The sequence below is a fragment of the Rattus norvegicus genome, chromosome 10 (assembly GCF_036323735.1).
Source record: "Rattus norvegicus strain BN/NHsdMcwi chromosome 10, GRCr8, whole genome shotgun sequence".
Lineage (NCBI taxonomy): Eukaryota > Metazoa > Chordata > Mammalia > Rodentia > Muridae > Rattus > Rattus norvegicus.
In genome coordinates, this window is record NC_086028.1 from 70,673,460 (window position 1) to 70,692,204 (window position 18,745).

General features: G+C 40.3%; 2 protein-coding genes across 2 annotated transcripts in view; one reads left to right on the top strand and one right to left on the bottom strand.

Moving 5' to 3' along the window:
* Window positions 1-18,745, bottom strand: part of LOC134480843 (large ribosomal subunit protein eL21-like) — a 1,068,210-nt gene that overhangs the window by 65,291 nt on the left and 984,174 nt on the right. The window lies entirely within an intron of this gene.
* The window catches only part of Ppm1d (protein phosphatase, Mg2+/Mn2+ dependent, 1D), a 36,005-nt gene that overhangs the window by 3,434 nt on the left and 13,826 nt on the right, over window positions 1-18,745 (top strand). Inside the window, exons 2-3 of the mRNA NM_001105825.2 lie at window positions 11,703-11,931; window positions 18,329-18,453. Coding sequence (NP_001099295.2) covers window positions 11,703-11,931; window positions 18,329-18,453 — 354 coding nt within the window. The remainder of the gene's footprint in view (window positions 1-11,702; window positions 11,932-18,328; window positions 18,454-18,745) is intronic.

Sequence of the window (18,745 nt, forward strand, 5' to 3'; positions counted from 1 at the left end):
GTCTTTAATTCTACTAACAAATGGGAGGCAGAAACAGGTAAATCTTTCAGTTCAAGGCCAGCCTGGTCTACAGAGCAAGTTCCAGGTCAGTCAGGGTTTCATAATGAGACCTTGTGTAAAACAAACTGAATATATACACATTTAGAAAACAAAACAGATGGGGTTGGGGATTTAGCTCAGCGGTAGAGCGCTTGCCTAGCGAGCACAAGGCCCTGGGTTGGGTCCCCAGCTCCGAAAAAAAGAAAAGAAAAAAAAAAGAGAAAACAAAACAGGCACACATTTAAATATATACACATTTAGAAAACAAAACACATTTCAGAGCATGTGTGCAACACTCACTATACACACACACACACACACACACACACACACACACACACACACACACACACTTACAAACTTCAGTGGGTTAGGGCAACTATATAGATGGCTCGGTGGTTAAAAGCGCTTACTGCTTTTTCAGAAGCCCGGGTTTCTGTTTCCAGCACCCACATGGCAGCCCTCAGCCATCTGTAACTTCATTTCCAGTGGATTCAGCACCCTTTTCTGACCTTCCTGGGCACCAGGCATATACGTACATGCAAATAAAACTCATACACATAAATAAACAAAACATTTTTTATTTTTAGGCTTATTGCCCCAAACCAAAAAATATATTGATCATATAGTTTTTTTTGTTTTTTTTTTTTTTTTTTTGGTTCTTTTTTTCCGGAGCTGGGGACCGAACCCAGGGCCTTGCGCTTCCTAGGCAAGCGCTCTACCACCGAGCTAAATCCCCAACCCCAATCATATAGATTTTAAGACAGTATTTCTTATGTGACATTACAGTTTCTTTTGGAATTGAGCATTCTTTTTTCTCTATTTATACTCACTGGTTAATAGCAGTTCTTAAATATTTTGCTTTTTAGGCAGTTATTTCTTTGTGCTGGAGATTGAACTCAGAGCCTCATACATTATGTACATGCTCTACTGTTGAGCTGTTATTCCAGGCTCCTGGACTATTAAGTTATTAATGACCTGGGAGCTGTTGTTTATGTGGGCAACATCTATCAGTGTTAGTAAAAATCCTACTTAAAAAGGATAATAATACATGTATTTAATTCCAGTGCTTGGGAAACAGAGGCAGTTAGATCTTTGTCAGTTTGAGGCATCCTGGTCTTCCTTAACTAGTTTCAGGCCACAACAGGTTATACAATAGAACCTGTCTCTATAAAGTGATAACCAGACTTGGAGAGAGCAGAGGGCCAGAATAGGATTCCCAGTGCCCATGTGGGCAGCTCACAACTACATACAGCTTCATCTCCAGGAGAATCCAGTACCTCCGACCATCACAGGCACCAGCACTCAGGTACACATCCACAGACAGCCTAGAAACGTATGTACTTAGGAATAATACAGTCTTTTTTTAAAAATAAAAATAAGAACAATAATAAACTCAGCATTCCTAAGTATATATTATTTCCAAATAAGAATTCTTAGTGTAAAGAATGGCATTGTTTTATATTTTTGCAACTCTCTTAATGTATGGCTTAATGGAAGACATCTTAGTTTTCATCTGTTTCTGCACTTAGTTTCTTGTACTATTTATTTGGTTGAAGTAGATTTAAAGAAAGGACCTTTATATACAGGTGTAGTAGGAAAAGGAATATTATATTAGTGTTTTCAGGTCACTGAGTATTCTGTGTTAAGTGGTTTCATCTTAAGTTTAGTTGAGTTGTGATTTGAAGCCCCCCACTAATGGAAAATTTGTAGTCTTACATTAAGATCTTTACCCCATGAATTTGAAGGTATGTGCACATGGGAGGGTTTGGAGGAAGAAAGGGGAAAAGGAAAGAAGATACAATTATACTATAATCTAAAAATATGATGTCAGCCTCCAACATCTGTCTTGTTTATAGCTCCTCAATATGAAGTGACCCCTGGAAATCATCTGCCCCATCTATTAAAAGCAAAACAAACGGGGTTGGGGATTTAGCTCAGTGGTAGAGCGCTTGCCTAGGAAGTGCAAGGCCCTGGGTTCGGTCCCCAGCTCCGAAAAAAAGAACCAAAAAAAAAAAAAAAAAAAAAAAAAGCAAAACAAAATATTCTTTCCCTTTACCAGACTTGGGGTTTTGTACATGTTAGGCAAGTCTGCTACTGGGTTCTCAGCCTGAGCCCCTCCTCTCCTGGGGTTTGAATCAGTTTCTGCCTATGTGTAAGTTTTGACATGGTGTGCCATTCATTTGGAAAATAATGGTACTGTGAGTTAATATCTTCTGAATAGTGATACATTTAAGCATGTGATACAAAAAATAAGTAGGCTACTATCATTGATGCCACAAGAAAAGATTTTAGTGGGAAGCTGTAGGGTACTCTGCTGGATATGCATTTGAGTCTTCCAAATGGCAATTAGAAATTCATCATGCTCTAGCATACTCTTTATGAGAGAAAACTTACTTGTTTTGAAGAAAATACATATCAAATAAGCAAGTGTTTTGTTTTCTGGTAGGATCTTATCTGTCACATAGTCCAGGGCCTTGACTTTGCTCTTCCTTTCTTTGGCTTTGGGATTTCAGGCATGTACCATCACCATTGGGTCTGTTCATCTTTTCTGTCTTGTTTTCTTTTTCCTCCTGAGCCATGGTTTCTTTTTTTCTTTTTCTTTTTTTTTTTCCGGAGCTGAGGACCGAACCCAGGGCCTTGTGCTTGCTAGGCAAGCGCTCTATCACTGAGCTAAATCCCCAACCCCTGAGCCATGGTTTCAGATAGTTGATTTGCTGCACATGAATTTCTGATCCTCTTGCCTTCACTTCCCATGGTTGGGATTACAGCACTGGACTACCAAGTAATGCATTTTTGTTTTGTTTTGTTTTTAAAAGGAGATGGGGCTGCATTATGTAGTCCAGGCTATCTTTGAAGTCTTTGTGCATGTGTGGACTAGAGGATAACCTTTGGTAATTCCTCAGTTATACTGTCTGTCCACTGTTTCTTTTCTTTTTTAAAGACAGGGTCTCTTGCTGAGGTAGAACTCACTGATTATGCTAAGCTGTCTGGCCATTGACCCTAGGTATCTTTTTCTGTCTCTCTAGGGATGGGATTACAAGCTTTTAGTGCACCTGACTTTTTTTTTTTCATTTAAAGATTTATTTTTTATGTTTATGATTATTCTTCTGTGGGTGTACCTGTATGCTAGAAGAGGGCATCAGAAGCCACCATGTTGCTGGGAATTGAACTCAGGACCTCTGGAAGAACAGCCAGTAACCTTAACTGATGAGTCATCTCTCTAGCTTCCTTCTGCACCTGACTTTATGTAGGTTCTGCATTATTTTACCAGCTGAGCTGTCTTCCCAGTCCCCCGGTTTTGAGATTTTAATCCTGTTGTTTCACCTCTTGCGTGCTAGGTTTACAGGTATGCCTTACCAGTCTTCCCCCAAGCCCAGCTATAATGGAGTAGCTATGAAGAATAAAGTGACAGCTAGCCCACTTTGAGGCTTCTGTCATGAGCACTGATAAGGCACTCGAAGTTATACCACCAGTGCATGAGTCAACATAGCACAAAGGGCAGATGAGCTCTTAGAATTATTATGAGGAACTTCTCTAAAGATCATATGGACCACTGAGAGACCAGCATGTCCTTAAGTCTGCCTCTTAGCTGAGTCTTGAGATTGCTGGCTGCAATTGCCTTACTTGTAACTAGACTCTTAGGGTTGTCGATACAGCACATGAAGTAAAGTAGCGGCTCAACAGTCAGTTGAACTTAGTTGAAATCTGTCTGGTATAATGATGACATAAATCAGCTTCTTCATATTTTAATAAAAACATTGATTTGTTTGTTTATTATGTGTGGGGAGTGGGTATAAGTCAGGGGACAGACAATTGGTAGGAGTAGGTTCTTGTTCCTCTGTGTTATCTGAGCCCTGAGGATAGTTCAGGTTGTCAGGGTTGTCAGGAAACACCTTTACCTGTGGAGCAGGTGCACTATGCTGAGGAGGAAAGCAGGAGAGGTGTTAACAGCAGCCCCATAAGCTGCTCGGGACCAGTCTTGGCCTCCTACATATGTACATGTGTACACATATGCCGGTGTCCTGCACATGTGTACTTATACATACACGTAGACATACAAAACTAATTGTGCATTGGGGCAGCAAGATGACTCAGTGGATAGCAGGGCTTGCTGGAAAGCCTAATTACTTGGATTTGATCCCTGGAAACTCTTGGTGGAACGAGAGAACTGACTTCAAGATGTCTTAAGACCTCCTGTAAGCTGTGGCTTGAATCTCCTGCCCACAAAATAAATAAGTAAACATAAAACAAAACTCATCAGTGAAAATTTATCCAACAGAGTTAGGCTAGCTTCCTAGGAGTGCTCCCTCTAGTATCTGGGTGGTTTGAAACAGTAGAAACTTTAGATGGCTTTTATGGCTTTGGATGTCAGAAGTTGGAAATCAAGGAGTCATGAGAGTGGGCTCCTTAGGGAGAATCTGTTCTACGCCTGTCCCTGGTGGCTGTCAACCATCCTTTGCCTGCCTTTCTTGGTTTAAAGATGGATGCATCTTTGCATCTCAGCCTGGTCTTTGTATTCCCTTCTCTGCATTGTCTTCCCTTCTCTCTACTGAGTGCCCACTCTAATCCAGGATGATCTCTTTAAGGATCTTTACCTACTTTCATCTGCAAAGACCCCTTTCCGAATGGTGCCATACTCACAGGTTTCAGAAGAATAACAGCCCACTAAAAATGTATTTTCGTCTCCTCAGATAGCTTCCTCCCAAAATAGTTAATTCCAAAGGAAATAGACTACAGTGGAAAACCTGACAAATACTTCTTAAATTACCAAATATAGCACTAGTTTAATTTTTTTTAATGGATTTATTTTTTAGATAGGGTCTCACTATGTGTTTGTGAATGCTTGTAATCCTAGCTCAAGGTCACTGGAAGTTTGAGCCAGGTTTACGGAGTGACATCCTGTTTCAAAATGAAATAAAATAATTACCTAGTCTTAATTATTTTTTTAGAGCAGTAGAAACCAGTTTAGGATTACTGATGTAGAATTCTCCTGTTTGTAGGAATTAGGTACTATGAATAATTACTCAGTATTAGTTCAAGAAAATAAGTTGACTTTTTGCCAGAGCAGAAAGGAAAGTACAAAACCGAAGGAACAGATCTTAGAAAGGTCAGAAGCCTGGGGACTTGGCCAGATTCTAGGATGGTTTTGTTAAGGTCTTTTTCCTGTAATAGTCTATATTTATTTCAATAAGGAATATGATTGCCTAGCAAGCGCAAGGCCCTGGGTTCGGTCCCCAGCTCCGGAAAAAAAAAAAATAAGGAATATGAATCAGAAACTGCAGCCTCATTTCATTTTCTAAATCATTTGATTTATAATTGTGTCATTTTCCAAGGGTTCTCAGACCTTTTTCTTTTTTCTTTTCTTTTTTTTTTTTTTTCTTTTCTTTTTTTCGGAGCTGGGGACTGAACCCAGGACCTTGTGCTTGCTAGGCAAGCGCTCTACCACTGAGCTAAATCCCCAACCCCTTCTTTTTTCTTTTTGAGACAAGCATTCACTCTGTAGTTTGGGCTATCCTGGAACTCACTGTGTATCCTAGGCTAGCCTTGAATTCACATGGTGATCTTCCTGTCTCAGACTCCCAAGTGCTGTCATGCTTGGCTACCTCTTACATTGTTGAGATGAATAAAGTTTATATACAGATATATATCATCATCTGCTCTGCTCCTTTGTGTTTTACTATCTGTGCCAGTCTTTATGATTTTTTAGAGACTGTGATAATTGCTTTTAGTGTGTTTTTTGGAGGAGAGTGTTACTTTCACCATGTCCCCAAAGACCTGTACACAATCTGTTCTCCCCATAATAGGCTTCCCAACATGGTAAGAGCTAGGAAGGGATTTTTGGCTTGGTTTAAATCAAGCTTTTCTTATTTACGTTGTGACTTTGCATAAGACTATGGTGCCAGAGTGTCCTTATCTGTAAGGTGGAGCTGATGACAGTTCTGTCCACCTCCTAGGAGTTAAATGAGTATATTGCTAGCAGGTATACAGTATGTGCCCTAAGTTTTTTTTTTTTTTTTCTTTTTCTTTTTTCTTTTTTTTTCGGAGCTGGGGACCGAACCCAGGGCCTCGCGTTTGCTAGGCAAGCGCTCTACCACTGAGCTAAATCCCCAACCCCGTTCCCTAAGTTTTAAATTTGCCACAAAGTACACGTACATTTTTTGCTTATTTGTAATTTTTTTTTATTAAAATCTTTCTCCTCTCTTTCCTACTTGCTTTTATCCATCTCACATAACCTAGACTCTCCTTGAACCTGATTCTGACTCTTCCTCCCAGGAGCTTGGAGTACAGGTGTATGTCACCATTCCAAACTCAAAAGGTTGTTGTTGTTGTTGTTATTACTATTATTATTATTTTATTTATTTTTTTAAAGAAAACTGAGTCTTAGCTGAGTAAGTTGGCTGAGAATGTAATCCCAACACTACAGAGGCTAAGATTATAGGATTACTATGAGTTTAGGATTAGTCTGAGTTGCATAGCTAGCCTTCGCTACATAATGAAATCCTACCTCAAAGTTTGGGGATAGAAAGATGGTTCAGAAGTTAAGAGTACTCACTGCTCCTGTAGAGGACCCAGGTTTGGTTCCAGTTCTAGGGGATCCAGTGCCCACTTTTGGCTTGCTTAGGCATAAGGCATACATGTGATTCACAGATATGCATGCAGATGCCCATACATGCATAAAAATGAAAAATCTTTAGAAAACAAAACAAAAAAGACACTGGAGGTGGTTCATTTGCCTAGGATGCGTAAGATCTTGGGTTCACTCTCCAGTACCACTAAAACAAATATTTTAAAATAAATGAATAAAAAGAAGAAAGGTACTGAATCTTACCTGGTTCAAGGTAAGACTGAAATTCCAGTTAGGGAGGTTGAGGCCAGAGGATCTCGTGGTTGTTCCTAGTCTGGGTAATGAAGGAAAATAATAGCAACAACAACATCCCAACATCCTCCCCAAATGCCACATTATTGCTGTGATACACACACTGAAGGGCAGGGTTCTTTGTAGGTGTACACATTAGCCACCCATATAGGTGTGAAGCTAGTTATGTTATATATTTATCCTGGCTCTGGTGCAGTGGTGCATAGCCCACGATCCTGTTATAATTGTACAACAGTCATGGGTTCCCTCTAGCCTGGAAAATAGTGAGACACTTCATATTAAAAACAACAAAACCTTCACAAAACACTAAAAACCAAGTGTTTTTTTTTTTTGAAAACATATATAAGAATATTAAAGAACAGGTGGAGGATTGCTTTAACTCAGTTATCAAATGCTATAAATAGACTAGTTTAAATTCAGAACTACATCTGAGACAAATTATAACATGAGAAAGGTAGCATTTCAAGTGAATTTCATTGTTTTTAGTCCATTGCAGAATATCCATTTGTTCATACAATTTGCTCATGGGCTTCTTTTACATTTATCTATTTATTTTGTGTATGTGTGTGGAAACATGTTTTACAGCAGCTTGTGAAGTTCAGAGAGCAGTTTGTAGGAGTTGGTTCTCGAGGTGTCATGGTTTCCAGGAACTAGGGGGCAAGTACCTTTGCTCGCTGAGCCATCATTTTAAAATTTTTCTTTTCTCACCACCCCCCCTTTTTGAATATGGTCTCTCTATATAGCTCTGGTTGACCTGGTACTCACCATGTCAAACAGACTCTACCTGTTTTTCCCTTCCAGACTAAAGGCTTTCACCACTATGCCGGACTATAAATTTTCTTTTTTGAATCAGAGGTTCATATAGGACAGGTTGCCCTGGAATTCTGTATGTAGCTGAAGATAACTTTGAACTCTTGATCCTCCTCCTTCTACCTCCCAAATGCTGATATTACAAGTGTGTACCATCAAGTCAGATTCAGAAATGTGATTTAAATAATATTGTGGCTCTGTCTTACTTGTACACACATTTACCCGTTTTACTCAGGTGGATTTTTTTTTTTCGGAGCTGAGGATCGAACCCAGGGCTTTTTAGCTCTACCACTGAGCTAAATCCCCTCTCAGGTGGATTTTGAACATGACTCAATTACTTGTATTTTTTTCTGAATTTGTCTTTTGTTATTGTTTATTTATTTATTTAGACACATGGGTTCTTTCTGTGTAGCCCTGGTTAGCTTAGGACATGATATCTAGACCAGGCTGGTCCTGAACTCATCAACTCTTCTGCCTCTGTCTCCCTAGAACTAGGACTACATGCCTGGCATCACAGATGGCTGAACGTCAGTAATGAATAAGTATATGTACTGTCCAGGTAGAGAAGGTGACATTGCCTGTATTGTACACATACCTGTATATCTATGCTGGTCTTATTTGTGTTCTAGGTATTGAATATAGAAGTCAGTGCATTCTTGATAGGCTTTCCTTTTGACTTTCTTGAGATAGTCTCATGAAGTTGCCCAAGCTTGCCTTGAACTGTTGATCCTCCCACTTCAGCCTTCTAGTAGGTAGGATTAGTTTTCTGCCACCGTGACTTCATGTTTTTGTTTACTTCCAAGGAGTAACCGTTACTTGAACCTTCCTTCTGTGCTGCTTGTTGATGTTTTTAGTAGTTTGATCAGGTGAATTGAACACAGTATTTTTGTGGTAAGTCACTGTATATGTCCTTTATCTCAGGAGTTTCTGAGATTCTTAGGCATTACGTAGAGGGCATCAGGATTGATGTTTACTTTTCTTTCCCCTTTATGAACAGTGCTGCCCTGGCCATGTGTTTCTGCAGTAGTGTGTGGTGTATTCCTAAGCGTGGTTGAGGAGGAGCCTGTCTTCCCTCTTGCAGGATATCCAAGTGCTCCTGTAGTGCTCCAGTTTACACGCATGCTCTCTGCAGCAGCTGATTGGTTGTTGCTCGGTGTTTCTGGCCACATTTGCTGTGTCATACTTTAAGCAGGTGTACTCATGCTGTGCTCTCTTGTGGCTTTTAATTACTGTTTATCAGGTGACTGAATCAAAATCGAATGCCTTTGCATGCCTTTTTGTTTTCTCTTTGGCTGTAGGCCTATTTAGGCATATTCTTTTTTCCTTAGGTGGCCTGTCTGACTGATTTCAGTTTTAGGAACATTTTGTATAGCTTCCTTCATTCTGTGAAGTATTTCTGATTCTGTTTTTGGTAATTTACTAAGTAAACTGGTGGGGCCAGAAGGTGTTGGATTTCTTGGGGCTGGAGTCAGAGGTGTGGATGCTGTGGTCCTCGTGATTGAGCAGCGTGTGCTCCTCACTACTGACTGGGGCTCCGGCCTTGCTACCACCCATTATCTTCAGCTTTTACTAATTTTTCTTGAACTCAATTAAGGAGAACCAATTTATTCTTTCTTGTTAACTTTTCTTGCTTATCAGATGACTGCCTTCTGCAGTTATCCTAGTATAATTCTGTTTGTTCCAACTTACTGGACTATTTGCTTGTGACCTTTTCTGTGCTTCATGTCTGCTATAGGGTTACTTTTATATTTTGTCCTGTCGGTAGACTTTCAGTGAGCAGAATATCTGATAAGTGATTCAATCTGCCATCATGAATTTACAGTTTCAGTTTAGTACTACAGAATTGACTGTCCCTGAATTTAACTAGACAGTATATGGTTTGAAATTGACTTGAGATTCTGTTATTTAATATTTATTTTAAGCAGGCTTCTTTACCATGCAAAGTGTTGGTTTCTTCATTTGTAAGATGAAATAGGAATAATTTGTTTTTGTTTTTTAAGACAGGGTTTCTCTATGTAGCTTTGGCTGTCCTGGAACTTACTTTGTATATTAGACTGGCCTCCAACTGACATCTGCCTGCCTCTGCCTCCTGACTGCTGGGATTAAAGATGTGTACCACCACTAGGATAATTTTGTCTTACAGGCTTACTTGTAAGTATTTGAAGTAATATGTTCAATCTTCTTTGTACAGAACCTTGTACATGATGTTCAGTAAATGTTGTTAGGTGGGTGGAGAGATGGTTTAGCAGTTAAGAGCACATCCTGCTTTTGCAGAGGACCTGCCTTCAGTTCCTAGCACCTACATCAGGAGACCGACCACTGCCTATAACTCCAGCTCCAGGGAATTTGATGGCCTCTTCTGGCCTGTTTGGGCTCTGCACACATGGTGCACATAATAGTCAATCACATACACAGACGCGCGCGCACGCAGACACACACACACACACACACACACACACACACACACACACACACACACACACACACACACACGAAAATATGGGAGGCAGAGGGAGAGTCTCTGAGTTCAAGAATAGGCATGATCTACATAGCCAGTTCCAAGCCAGTTAGGGCTACATAGTGATATCTTGTTTCAAAAAACAAGACAAAACAAAAAAACCCCACCAAACCCCAAAAACCAAAACCAAATACTTGGATATTTAAAAGTTGTTTAAAAATAAGACCAAGTGGTTATTTCAGGAGAGATACAGGTGCTAGAATTTGACAAAATGGTATTACAACCAACTGTACTGCAGAGCTTGGCTGCTGCGTACTGGTAGGTAGATTTGTGTGGCATGTGGGACGCCTTGGGTTTGCTTCCTAACAAAGAAAACAAAGAGAACTTAACATACCTTTGCTTCTACGGAAATAGAAAATTTATCCTGTAATTTTTCTCAGTATTGGTTTATAGTTTTATTCTATATTTATAATAAATGTATTGATTAGAGGATTTAATTTAAATTCTCAGGTAGCGTTCTAGTTAGTTTTATGTCATTTTGGCACGAGATAGAATCATTTTGGAAGAGGGAACCTCAGCTAAGAAAATACTTGACCAGATTGACCTCTGGTCAAGCCTATGGTGCATTTTCTTAATTGATGGTCGATGCAGGAGGGCCCAGCTCACTATAGGCAGCACCACCCCTGGGCTGGTAGTCCAGGGTTATCTAAGGCGGCAGGATGGGAAAGCCATGAGGAGCAAGACGTCCATGGTCTCTGCCATCAGCTCTTACCTCTAGGTTCCTGCCTTGAGTTCCTGCCCCGACTTTGATGATAGAATGTGATGTGGAAATGCAAGATGAAATAAGCCCTTTCCTGGGGCTGGAGAGATGGTTCAGAGGTTAAGAGCACTGACTGCTCTTCCAGAGGTCCTGAGTTCAAATCCCAGCAACCACATGGTGGTTCACAACCACCTATAATGAGATCTGATGCCCTTTTCTGGTGTGTAGGCATACATGCAGGCAAAACACTGTACACAATAAATAGATAACAAAAAAAAAAAAAACCCTTTTCTTCCCATGCTTGTTTTCTTTTTTTTTCTTTTTTTTTTTCGGAGCTGGGGACCAAACCCAGGGCCTTGCGCTTGCTAGGCAAGCGCTCTACCACTGAGCCAAATCCCCAACTCCCCCATGCTTGTTTTGGTCATGGTGTTTTATCACAGCAATGGAAACCCTACCTCAGACAAGTTGATTCTAAGCTTTCCCTCCCTCCCTCCCTCCCTCCCTCCCTCCCTCCCTCCCTCTCCTCCCTCCTGTTCATTCTGTACTAGGAATTGCATCTAGAATCTTGAGAATACTAGAGCAAATGCTCTGCTGCCGAGCTGTATCTCCTGCTCAAGATGTTTTTCTTAAGCTTTTTGCTGTACAAACTCATTAACATGCCAATTCAAGACAGGTTGCTTTTTATATTCTGATAACTGTTCTAATGTGTATATCTAGAGAAGTAAAATATAAAAATGTTTTCTTTCTTACTACAGCAGAATGGCCAAAGACTATGACAGGTCTTCCCAGCACGTCCGGAACAACTGCCAGTGTGGTTATCATACGGGGCATGAAGATGTATGTAGCTCATGTAGGTGACTCTGGAGTGGTCCTTGGAATTCAGGATGACCCAAAGGATGATTTTGTGAGAGCTGTGGAGGTGACACAAGATCACAAGCCAGAACTTCCCAAGGAAAGAGAAAGAATTGAAGGACTTGGCGGGAGGTAATTGTTTTGTCTGTTTTATTTTGGTTCTGGCTAGCTAACTGTATCTACTCTGTCTTTTGTCTTTCTACACCCCCCCACTACCTTTTATTGAAGCAAGGTTTTGTTATGTAGTCCGGCCTGATATGTAACTCACACTCCAGCCAAGGCTGGTCTCCAGCTTGTTATTCTCTGCTTTAGTTCCCACAGTTCTGGGATTATACACGAATCCTTCCTCTTGCTTCCCACTCTTTTTTTGAGATAGAATTTTATATAGCTGAGCCTGACCTGGAACTCCTGATCTTCCTGCCTCTTCCTCCCAAGTGCTTTGCTGGGGTTACATGCATGGCAGCTATACTTGTTATGCTTCCTTTTTAAAGCACTTGATCTTCTAGTATTATGGGTTTTCATGTGCTTGTTGCAAAAATATTTATATATTCATATTTACCTTATTTTGGATTGCTTTACTTATGAAAATGGTTCTAAAGGAGAAGTAATATCTCAAGTAACAGTAGGTAGAATTTTATTTTAAGCCTTTCAAATAAATACAAGACCTTCAGAATCTGGACAGAGCAGAACAGTTAGACTAGGCCATGTACCTTGCAGATACTGTTTTTACAGTTTATCTTTATCATAATCCTAGATATTTAGAAAAGTGTTCTCCTTTTTAAGTCTCTTGGGCCATGTATGTATGTATGTATGTATGTGTTGTATATGTATATATGTATTGTGTGTGTACAGTCTACAGTGAGAGAAAACACTTCATTGACAAGAATAGCATGCTTTTCTATTTTTGCAGAACTTGGCAGTGTTTAGTAGGTGACAACTAGTCTTTCATATCTTCTGTCTTTTGTCTGTCATGGAATGTTACCTTTGGTTGCAATAGCTGGACACACACACACATTTTTAATATGTTTATTTTTTGAGACACTGTATGGGCCAGGTTAGCCTTAAACTCATAGAGGTCCTCCTACTTCTACATTTCAAGTACTGGGATTAAAGTATGTGTCACCAAGCCCAGGGAAGAGTAAATGTATTACGTGGAAAGTAGTTTTATTATGCACTAACAGCCACAAGACTGTGTACCTGTAAGTTTGATCCCATCTTGGGCCATATAGTATGAGCTACATAGAAGAGATGCTTTTCCCAAAAGCAAAACAAATATCATCTGTGCACTCTGCCTATTCAGTGCCCATTCCTATTGTTGGTAACCAGTGACCTATTCACTGTCATAGTTTTGCTTATTCCAGAATAGTATGTGGTTAGAAGCCCTCATACTAGGTTTTGTAGTACATGATTTCATCATTTAACCACTTCTCCTGGGGTTCTGTAGCATAGCCAGTCTTCTACTCCTGAAAAACTATCTCTATCACATGGTCCTCATATGAAAACAGCTGACTCTGCACACCTGCTCAGAAAGCTTTGGCATTTATTGAGGACTCTCCAGACTGCATTTTGAGAGACACTATTTCTAATATGTATTCAGCTTCACCTTTTAGATTTTAATCTTAAACTAGAATTTCAAAAATAAAAAAACCTAAGCAATATAGTACAGACACAGGGAATATTTTTCTATTCGGCAGTGAATAACTGCTTGGACAATTACAGACCTCTTCTTGATTAGGAGGCTGACCAGGCTTTTGTTTTTATTTTGCTGAAAGATGGCCTGAGTTTATCTTCTTCTTGTACTTTTTCTGGTTAAGATAAACAAATGTCAGCTTTGTTGTAGGACAGCATTGCTTATTGTAAAATGACCCTGGGGTGAAGCTTCATCTGGCTACAGACTCTGTATAGACTACACATTTCTATTTACAAACGTAGCTGTGGCTTCCAACAAGTGTGCAGTTTAACTTGTGTACAGACCTTATAGTTAGGTCTTTATTATATGTGAGTGCATACATGCATTTGAATCTATGCCACATATATGCAAGTCACTGTGGAGTCTGGAAGAGGGCATTGGATCTTCTGGACCTGGAATTGAAGTGCCTGTGAGTTACCAGTGAGGCTGCTGGGAATGGAACTCAGGTTCTCTGTAAGAGCAGTAAGTGCTCCTCAGTGCTGAACCACCACTAGCCCTGCAGTCTTGTTAGAAGATGCTGAGTTCCTGGCACATATGAAACTTACTTGATTATGTTGGGTATTGGGGCTCATGCCTACTATCCCAGCATTCTAGGGCATAAAGCAGGATTGTCATGAGTTGGTAGCCAGCCCAAGTTAAATAATAAATTGTAGTCAGGTCTGAATTACAGAGTGGGTGTTTATTGAAAATCTGTTAAGCCAGCAGTGGTGGCAATTGCCTATAACCCCAGCATTTGGGAGCAGAGGCAGGGAAACTGCTGTAGGTTGAGGTCAGCATTATCTACAAAGCAAGTTCTCTGAGCCAAGGCCACAAAACAGTCATTTTGATGGCTACAGAGGGACTCCTGAGAATCCTAAGGATTGTTTTCAAGATTTCCTTTGACCTTGAAATTGCTGTCTTGGATATTTTTATTATTTTTGTTCTATACTGTGCAATCTTAAATGAATCTGTTTTCAGGTTATAGTCCTATGAGAGATAGCTGTACACATAATTGTCTTTTTCTGTCTTTCATTTACTAGTACTATATTCTCCCCTCCCCTGTTTCCCTCCTTCCCTCCTTCCCTCCCTCGCTCCCTCCCTCCCTCCCCTCCCTCCCTCCTTCCTTTTGTGTGTGTGTGTGTGTGTGTGTGTGTGTGTTAGTGTTAGTGTTACTTGGGATTAAACTGAAAGTCTTATGCATACTAAGCAAGCACCCTCCTGCTGACTTGTATTTCCAGTTCCCCATTTTCTTTCTTATTTTTTTGAGACAGGGTCTCACTCTGTAGCTTTGGCTTTAGACCAGGTTGGCCTTGATTTCACAGAGATTATCTGTGATTGCTTCCTGATTGTGCCACCATATTTGGCCCTTACAATATTTTAAATTGAGGCATTATTTTCTTTTTTGGCATTTCTGTAGGTCAGACCCAGTCCTTGCACATGTAGGCAGATCTCTGCCATTTAATTGTGCCACTGATCTTTTTCTGTATATGTTTAATATTGGTGGGTCTGGTGTCTTTTCATTATATTTTTAAGAAGGTTTTGTTCTTGATTATTTTCTTGGTTTTTAACTTAATTTTTAGTTATTTTATTTGATTTTTTCTTTGATCTTTAATAGCATTTAAAAAGAAAGAGTTTATAACTTTTGCCTTTTCACTTAAAAATACCATCTGGACAGTTGGACACATGCCTTTTGCCATTTGGGAGCAGGTGTATTTTTGCAAAAATTGAGCCATTTTATGATAAGTTATTTCCTGTCTTCCCTCAATCCTGACCTAGGCTGCTGGCCAGCACTCTTGTTTTTGCAGCCTTCTGTTGATGCGCAGTCAGCTCTCTGCGTGTCAGGCTGTTCCTCTCCATTTGCCTTTTAATACAGAACAAGAGCAGAGTGTGCAGTGAAAGTGTAGTGTCTTGTAACTTTGCTTTGGTTTTAGACTTTTTTTTTCTTAAACAAACAGTACCATCATTTGTCTTGTTTCTCAGACACTCAAGGACCATAATATCCTTGCCAGTGAACTCTCAGGGGAACTCTTGAGTGCATTTGTGTTGGAGACAGCTCCTGGAATTGCTCTGTGCTGAGGCTCACCTGTCAGGTGTGTAGTCTTTAGAGAGAACACTTGGGCTTTAAGATGGTTCGAGGACAGAATGCTGGTATTGGTTCTTGTTGCATCGCTCCTGTTTGATCTTCTTGTGAATGGCCAGTTTACTTCATTCTCCCCATTTGAGTTTCAGCTTTGAAGAAACATAAGAAAGTGACTGCCTTTAGTGTTCTAACTCTCCCTGGTTTTAGAACTGAAAGGTGAACTTAATCTCCAAAAGAATGGTGAACAAGGGACTTTTTGGAATTCTGCTCTATATAGACATTTTTGGTTTTTCTGTTTCAATCTGTTTCAGCTGTACTGTCACCATATCAGTGATGACCACTGGCCACATGTGACTGCTTAAGTTTAATAAAAATTAAGCTATAGAGTCAGTTTCCCATTTCCTACTTACAGTGTTTCCTAGCATTGTATTAACGTAGCACAATGCATATTGACCATTTCCCACTGTTGCTTGGCTCTCCTGACTCGTGTTGCTTGTCCTCTTTAGATAAACTTGTCTACTTACTCTCTCCCTGTCAGTCTTGTTGGGAGTGTGTGCGCCATGGAAAGTGTAGAGGTCAGAGGACAATTGACGTTTCTTCCTGTCTTCTACCTTGTGACACAGGGTTTCTTGCTCTTTTTCTGCTGATATACCATGTTAGGTGACCAGAAAGCTTCACTGATTCTCCTATCTCTGTCTTTTATTTCCCTGGAGTAGTGCTGGGATTACAGATGTCCCTGCACTTATGTCTGGCTTTTCCCTTTTCTTTTTTCAGAGCTGGGGACCGAACCCAGGGCCTTGCGCTTGCTAGGCAAGCGCTCTACCGCTGAGCTAAATCCCCAACCCCTTATGTCTGGCTTTTACATAAGTCCTAGAGATTGAGTTCAGGTTGACAGGCTTGCAACCTCAAGTGCTTCAGTGCATTCAACCATCACTACTGTCCTTTTTTTTAGTCTTTTCTTCTTTTTTTTTTCTGTAGTACTGGATATTGAACCTAAGGGCTCATATATGCTAGCCAGATGCTTTACAATTGAGCTGTATCCCTAGTCTAGTTTTCCAGACTGTGAAGCCAGTTGACTCTCAGTGCACATAGAGTTAGTGTTCGCTTAGTTTAGGGAGATAGAGCCCTGCTACTCAAAGTCAATACAGTAAACTAATAAGGTGACACATGCCTCAGTGTGTCAGACTTTTTATTAATAGTGAGTCTATCTGGCAAATCAGTATGTTGGGCTAGTGGCAAATCAGGTGGGTGCCTAGCATGCTCAAGGTTCAGTGTTCAGTTCCCACCAGTGGGGTGGGGAAAGTTTTCATATCAAGTGGTTTGCATATCTTCTGTCAACTTTGAATTTTTTATTCCATTTATTTGTGTTGTGTAGGCATGCATAAAGGCCAGAAAACACCTTGCAGGAAACAGCTCTTTCCTTCTACTATGTGGGGCTTGTGGATTGAGCTTCAGTCACCAGGCTTGGTGGCAAGCCCTTTTACCCCCCAGAATATCTTTCTGCTCCCCTTGATTATATTTGGAGATGAGTTTCTCATTAGGTGTCCAGGTGACCTTAAATTTCATGATCCTCCGGCCCAGTCTTCTTAGTAGGTGGGATTGCAGGTACCCAGGCCAACATACCTTGGGAGATGGTTTGTTCACCTGGTGTTGGAGATGTCTCTCTCTGTGTCCTGGCCTTGCTGACTTGTGTAGGCTGAATGGCCAGCGAGCCAGGGATCCTTCTGTCAGACTCACCAGCCTGCATTCATCTTTGGGTGTACCACCAGCCCAGCATGCCTTGCTTTTATTTGGTTTCTGAGGATAGAACTAAAGGTTTCCTGTTTTCATGGCAGGCACTTCATAGACTCAGCTATTTCTCTAGCTCCTCTACTGACATTAAAAAAAAAAAATCAGAGAAACCGTGCGTGCGTGCGTGCGTGCGTGCGTGCGTGCGTGCGTGCGTGCGTGTGTGTGTGTGTGTGTGTGTGTGTGTGTGTGTGTGTGTTGGAGGGTGTGGCACAGAGAAAGCATGGTTAATTTGAAATAAGGGTCAGTTTCTTTTAAGTAAATCCCATTCAGTCACGGCAAGCACAGAATTAGCAATCATCTCCATTATACTTTGATTCTTTTAAAGAAATAATTAACTATACTTATGAAAGTTTTAGGTACCCTGAGGTGACTAACTCCTGTATAAAGATTTTTATTGCTTCTTTGGCAAAGTTGTAGGAGGATTTTCCTATCTTTTAACTCCCAGATATATATCAATAAAGCTGTTATATTTTCGAGGTCTAGTTTCATGCTTTGGATTATATAGGAATATGTGCTCCAGAGAGGCGCTGAGCCTTCTGCCACAGCCTTCCAGGGTCCTGGAGGTCTGGGTAAGCATGCCCAGCTCCTGTTACCTTCAAAGCAGAATCATTGTAGCGGACATTCCTCTGTTTCCCTCAATCCCAGTAAAACGGCAAAACACTTTTAAATTTATTATATATAAATGTGTCCATTTATCAAGGCTCTTTTTCACCCTTCTTATTGTTTTGAGTCCTGCCGTCCTGTGCTTCATTTTCATATTATTTGCATTTGGTTCTATTTGGCCTAATCTAGTCAAATCCCTCTCATGTAAATCCTAACCTGTTTTGTCTGTCTTTTTATAGCCAAGAACCTTGGCTTGTTATATCTTTGTACTTGAATGTATGTCATTATTTTGTGATAACATAGTCTAATTTTGTTAATTCTTAACATCTCGGGGTTGGTTGTATTTTAATCATTTAGACTACTTATGAACTCTGTTCACTTTTTAGTGTGATGAACAAGTCTGGAGTGAATCGTGTAGTTTGGAAAAGACCTCGGCTCACTCACAGTGGACCTGTGAGAAGGAGTACAGTCATTGATCAGATTCCTTTCTTGGCCGTAGCAAGAGCACTTGGTAAGATGGACTTATATTTGGTAAAATCATGTTGTATTTTCTGCTCTATACAGTGGTGAAATAAAAGACGCTGTGGAGAGATGAGACCTTAGATGGTAAGATTAGAGATGAGGAAACTGTATGACAGTACTTTAAATGCAAGGGAAGAATTGAAGTTCATAGTTTAGCACCAGTTGTTCTTTGCTTATGATTAATGTTTGCAGTCTTACTAATTTTCATCTGTACTTTCTGTAGCAAAATAAATTGTTCATGCCAAAATAAAAACTATTTATTTCTAGTCTTCTGGTTTTAG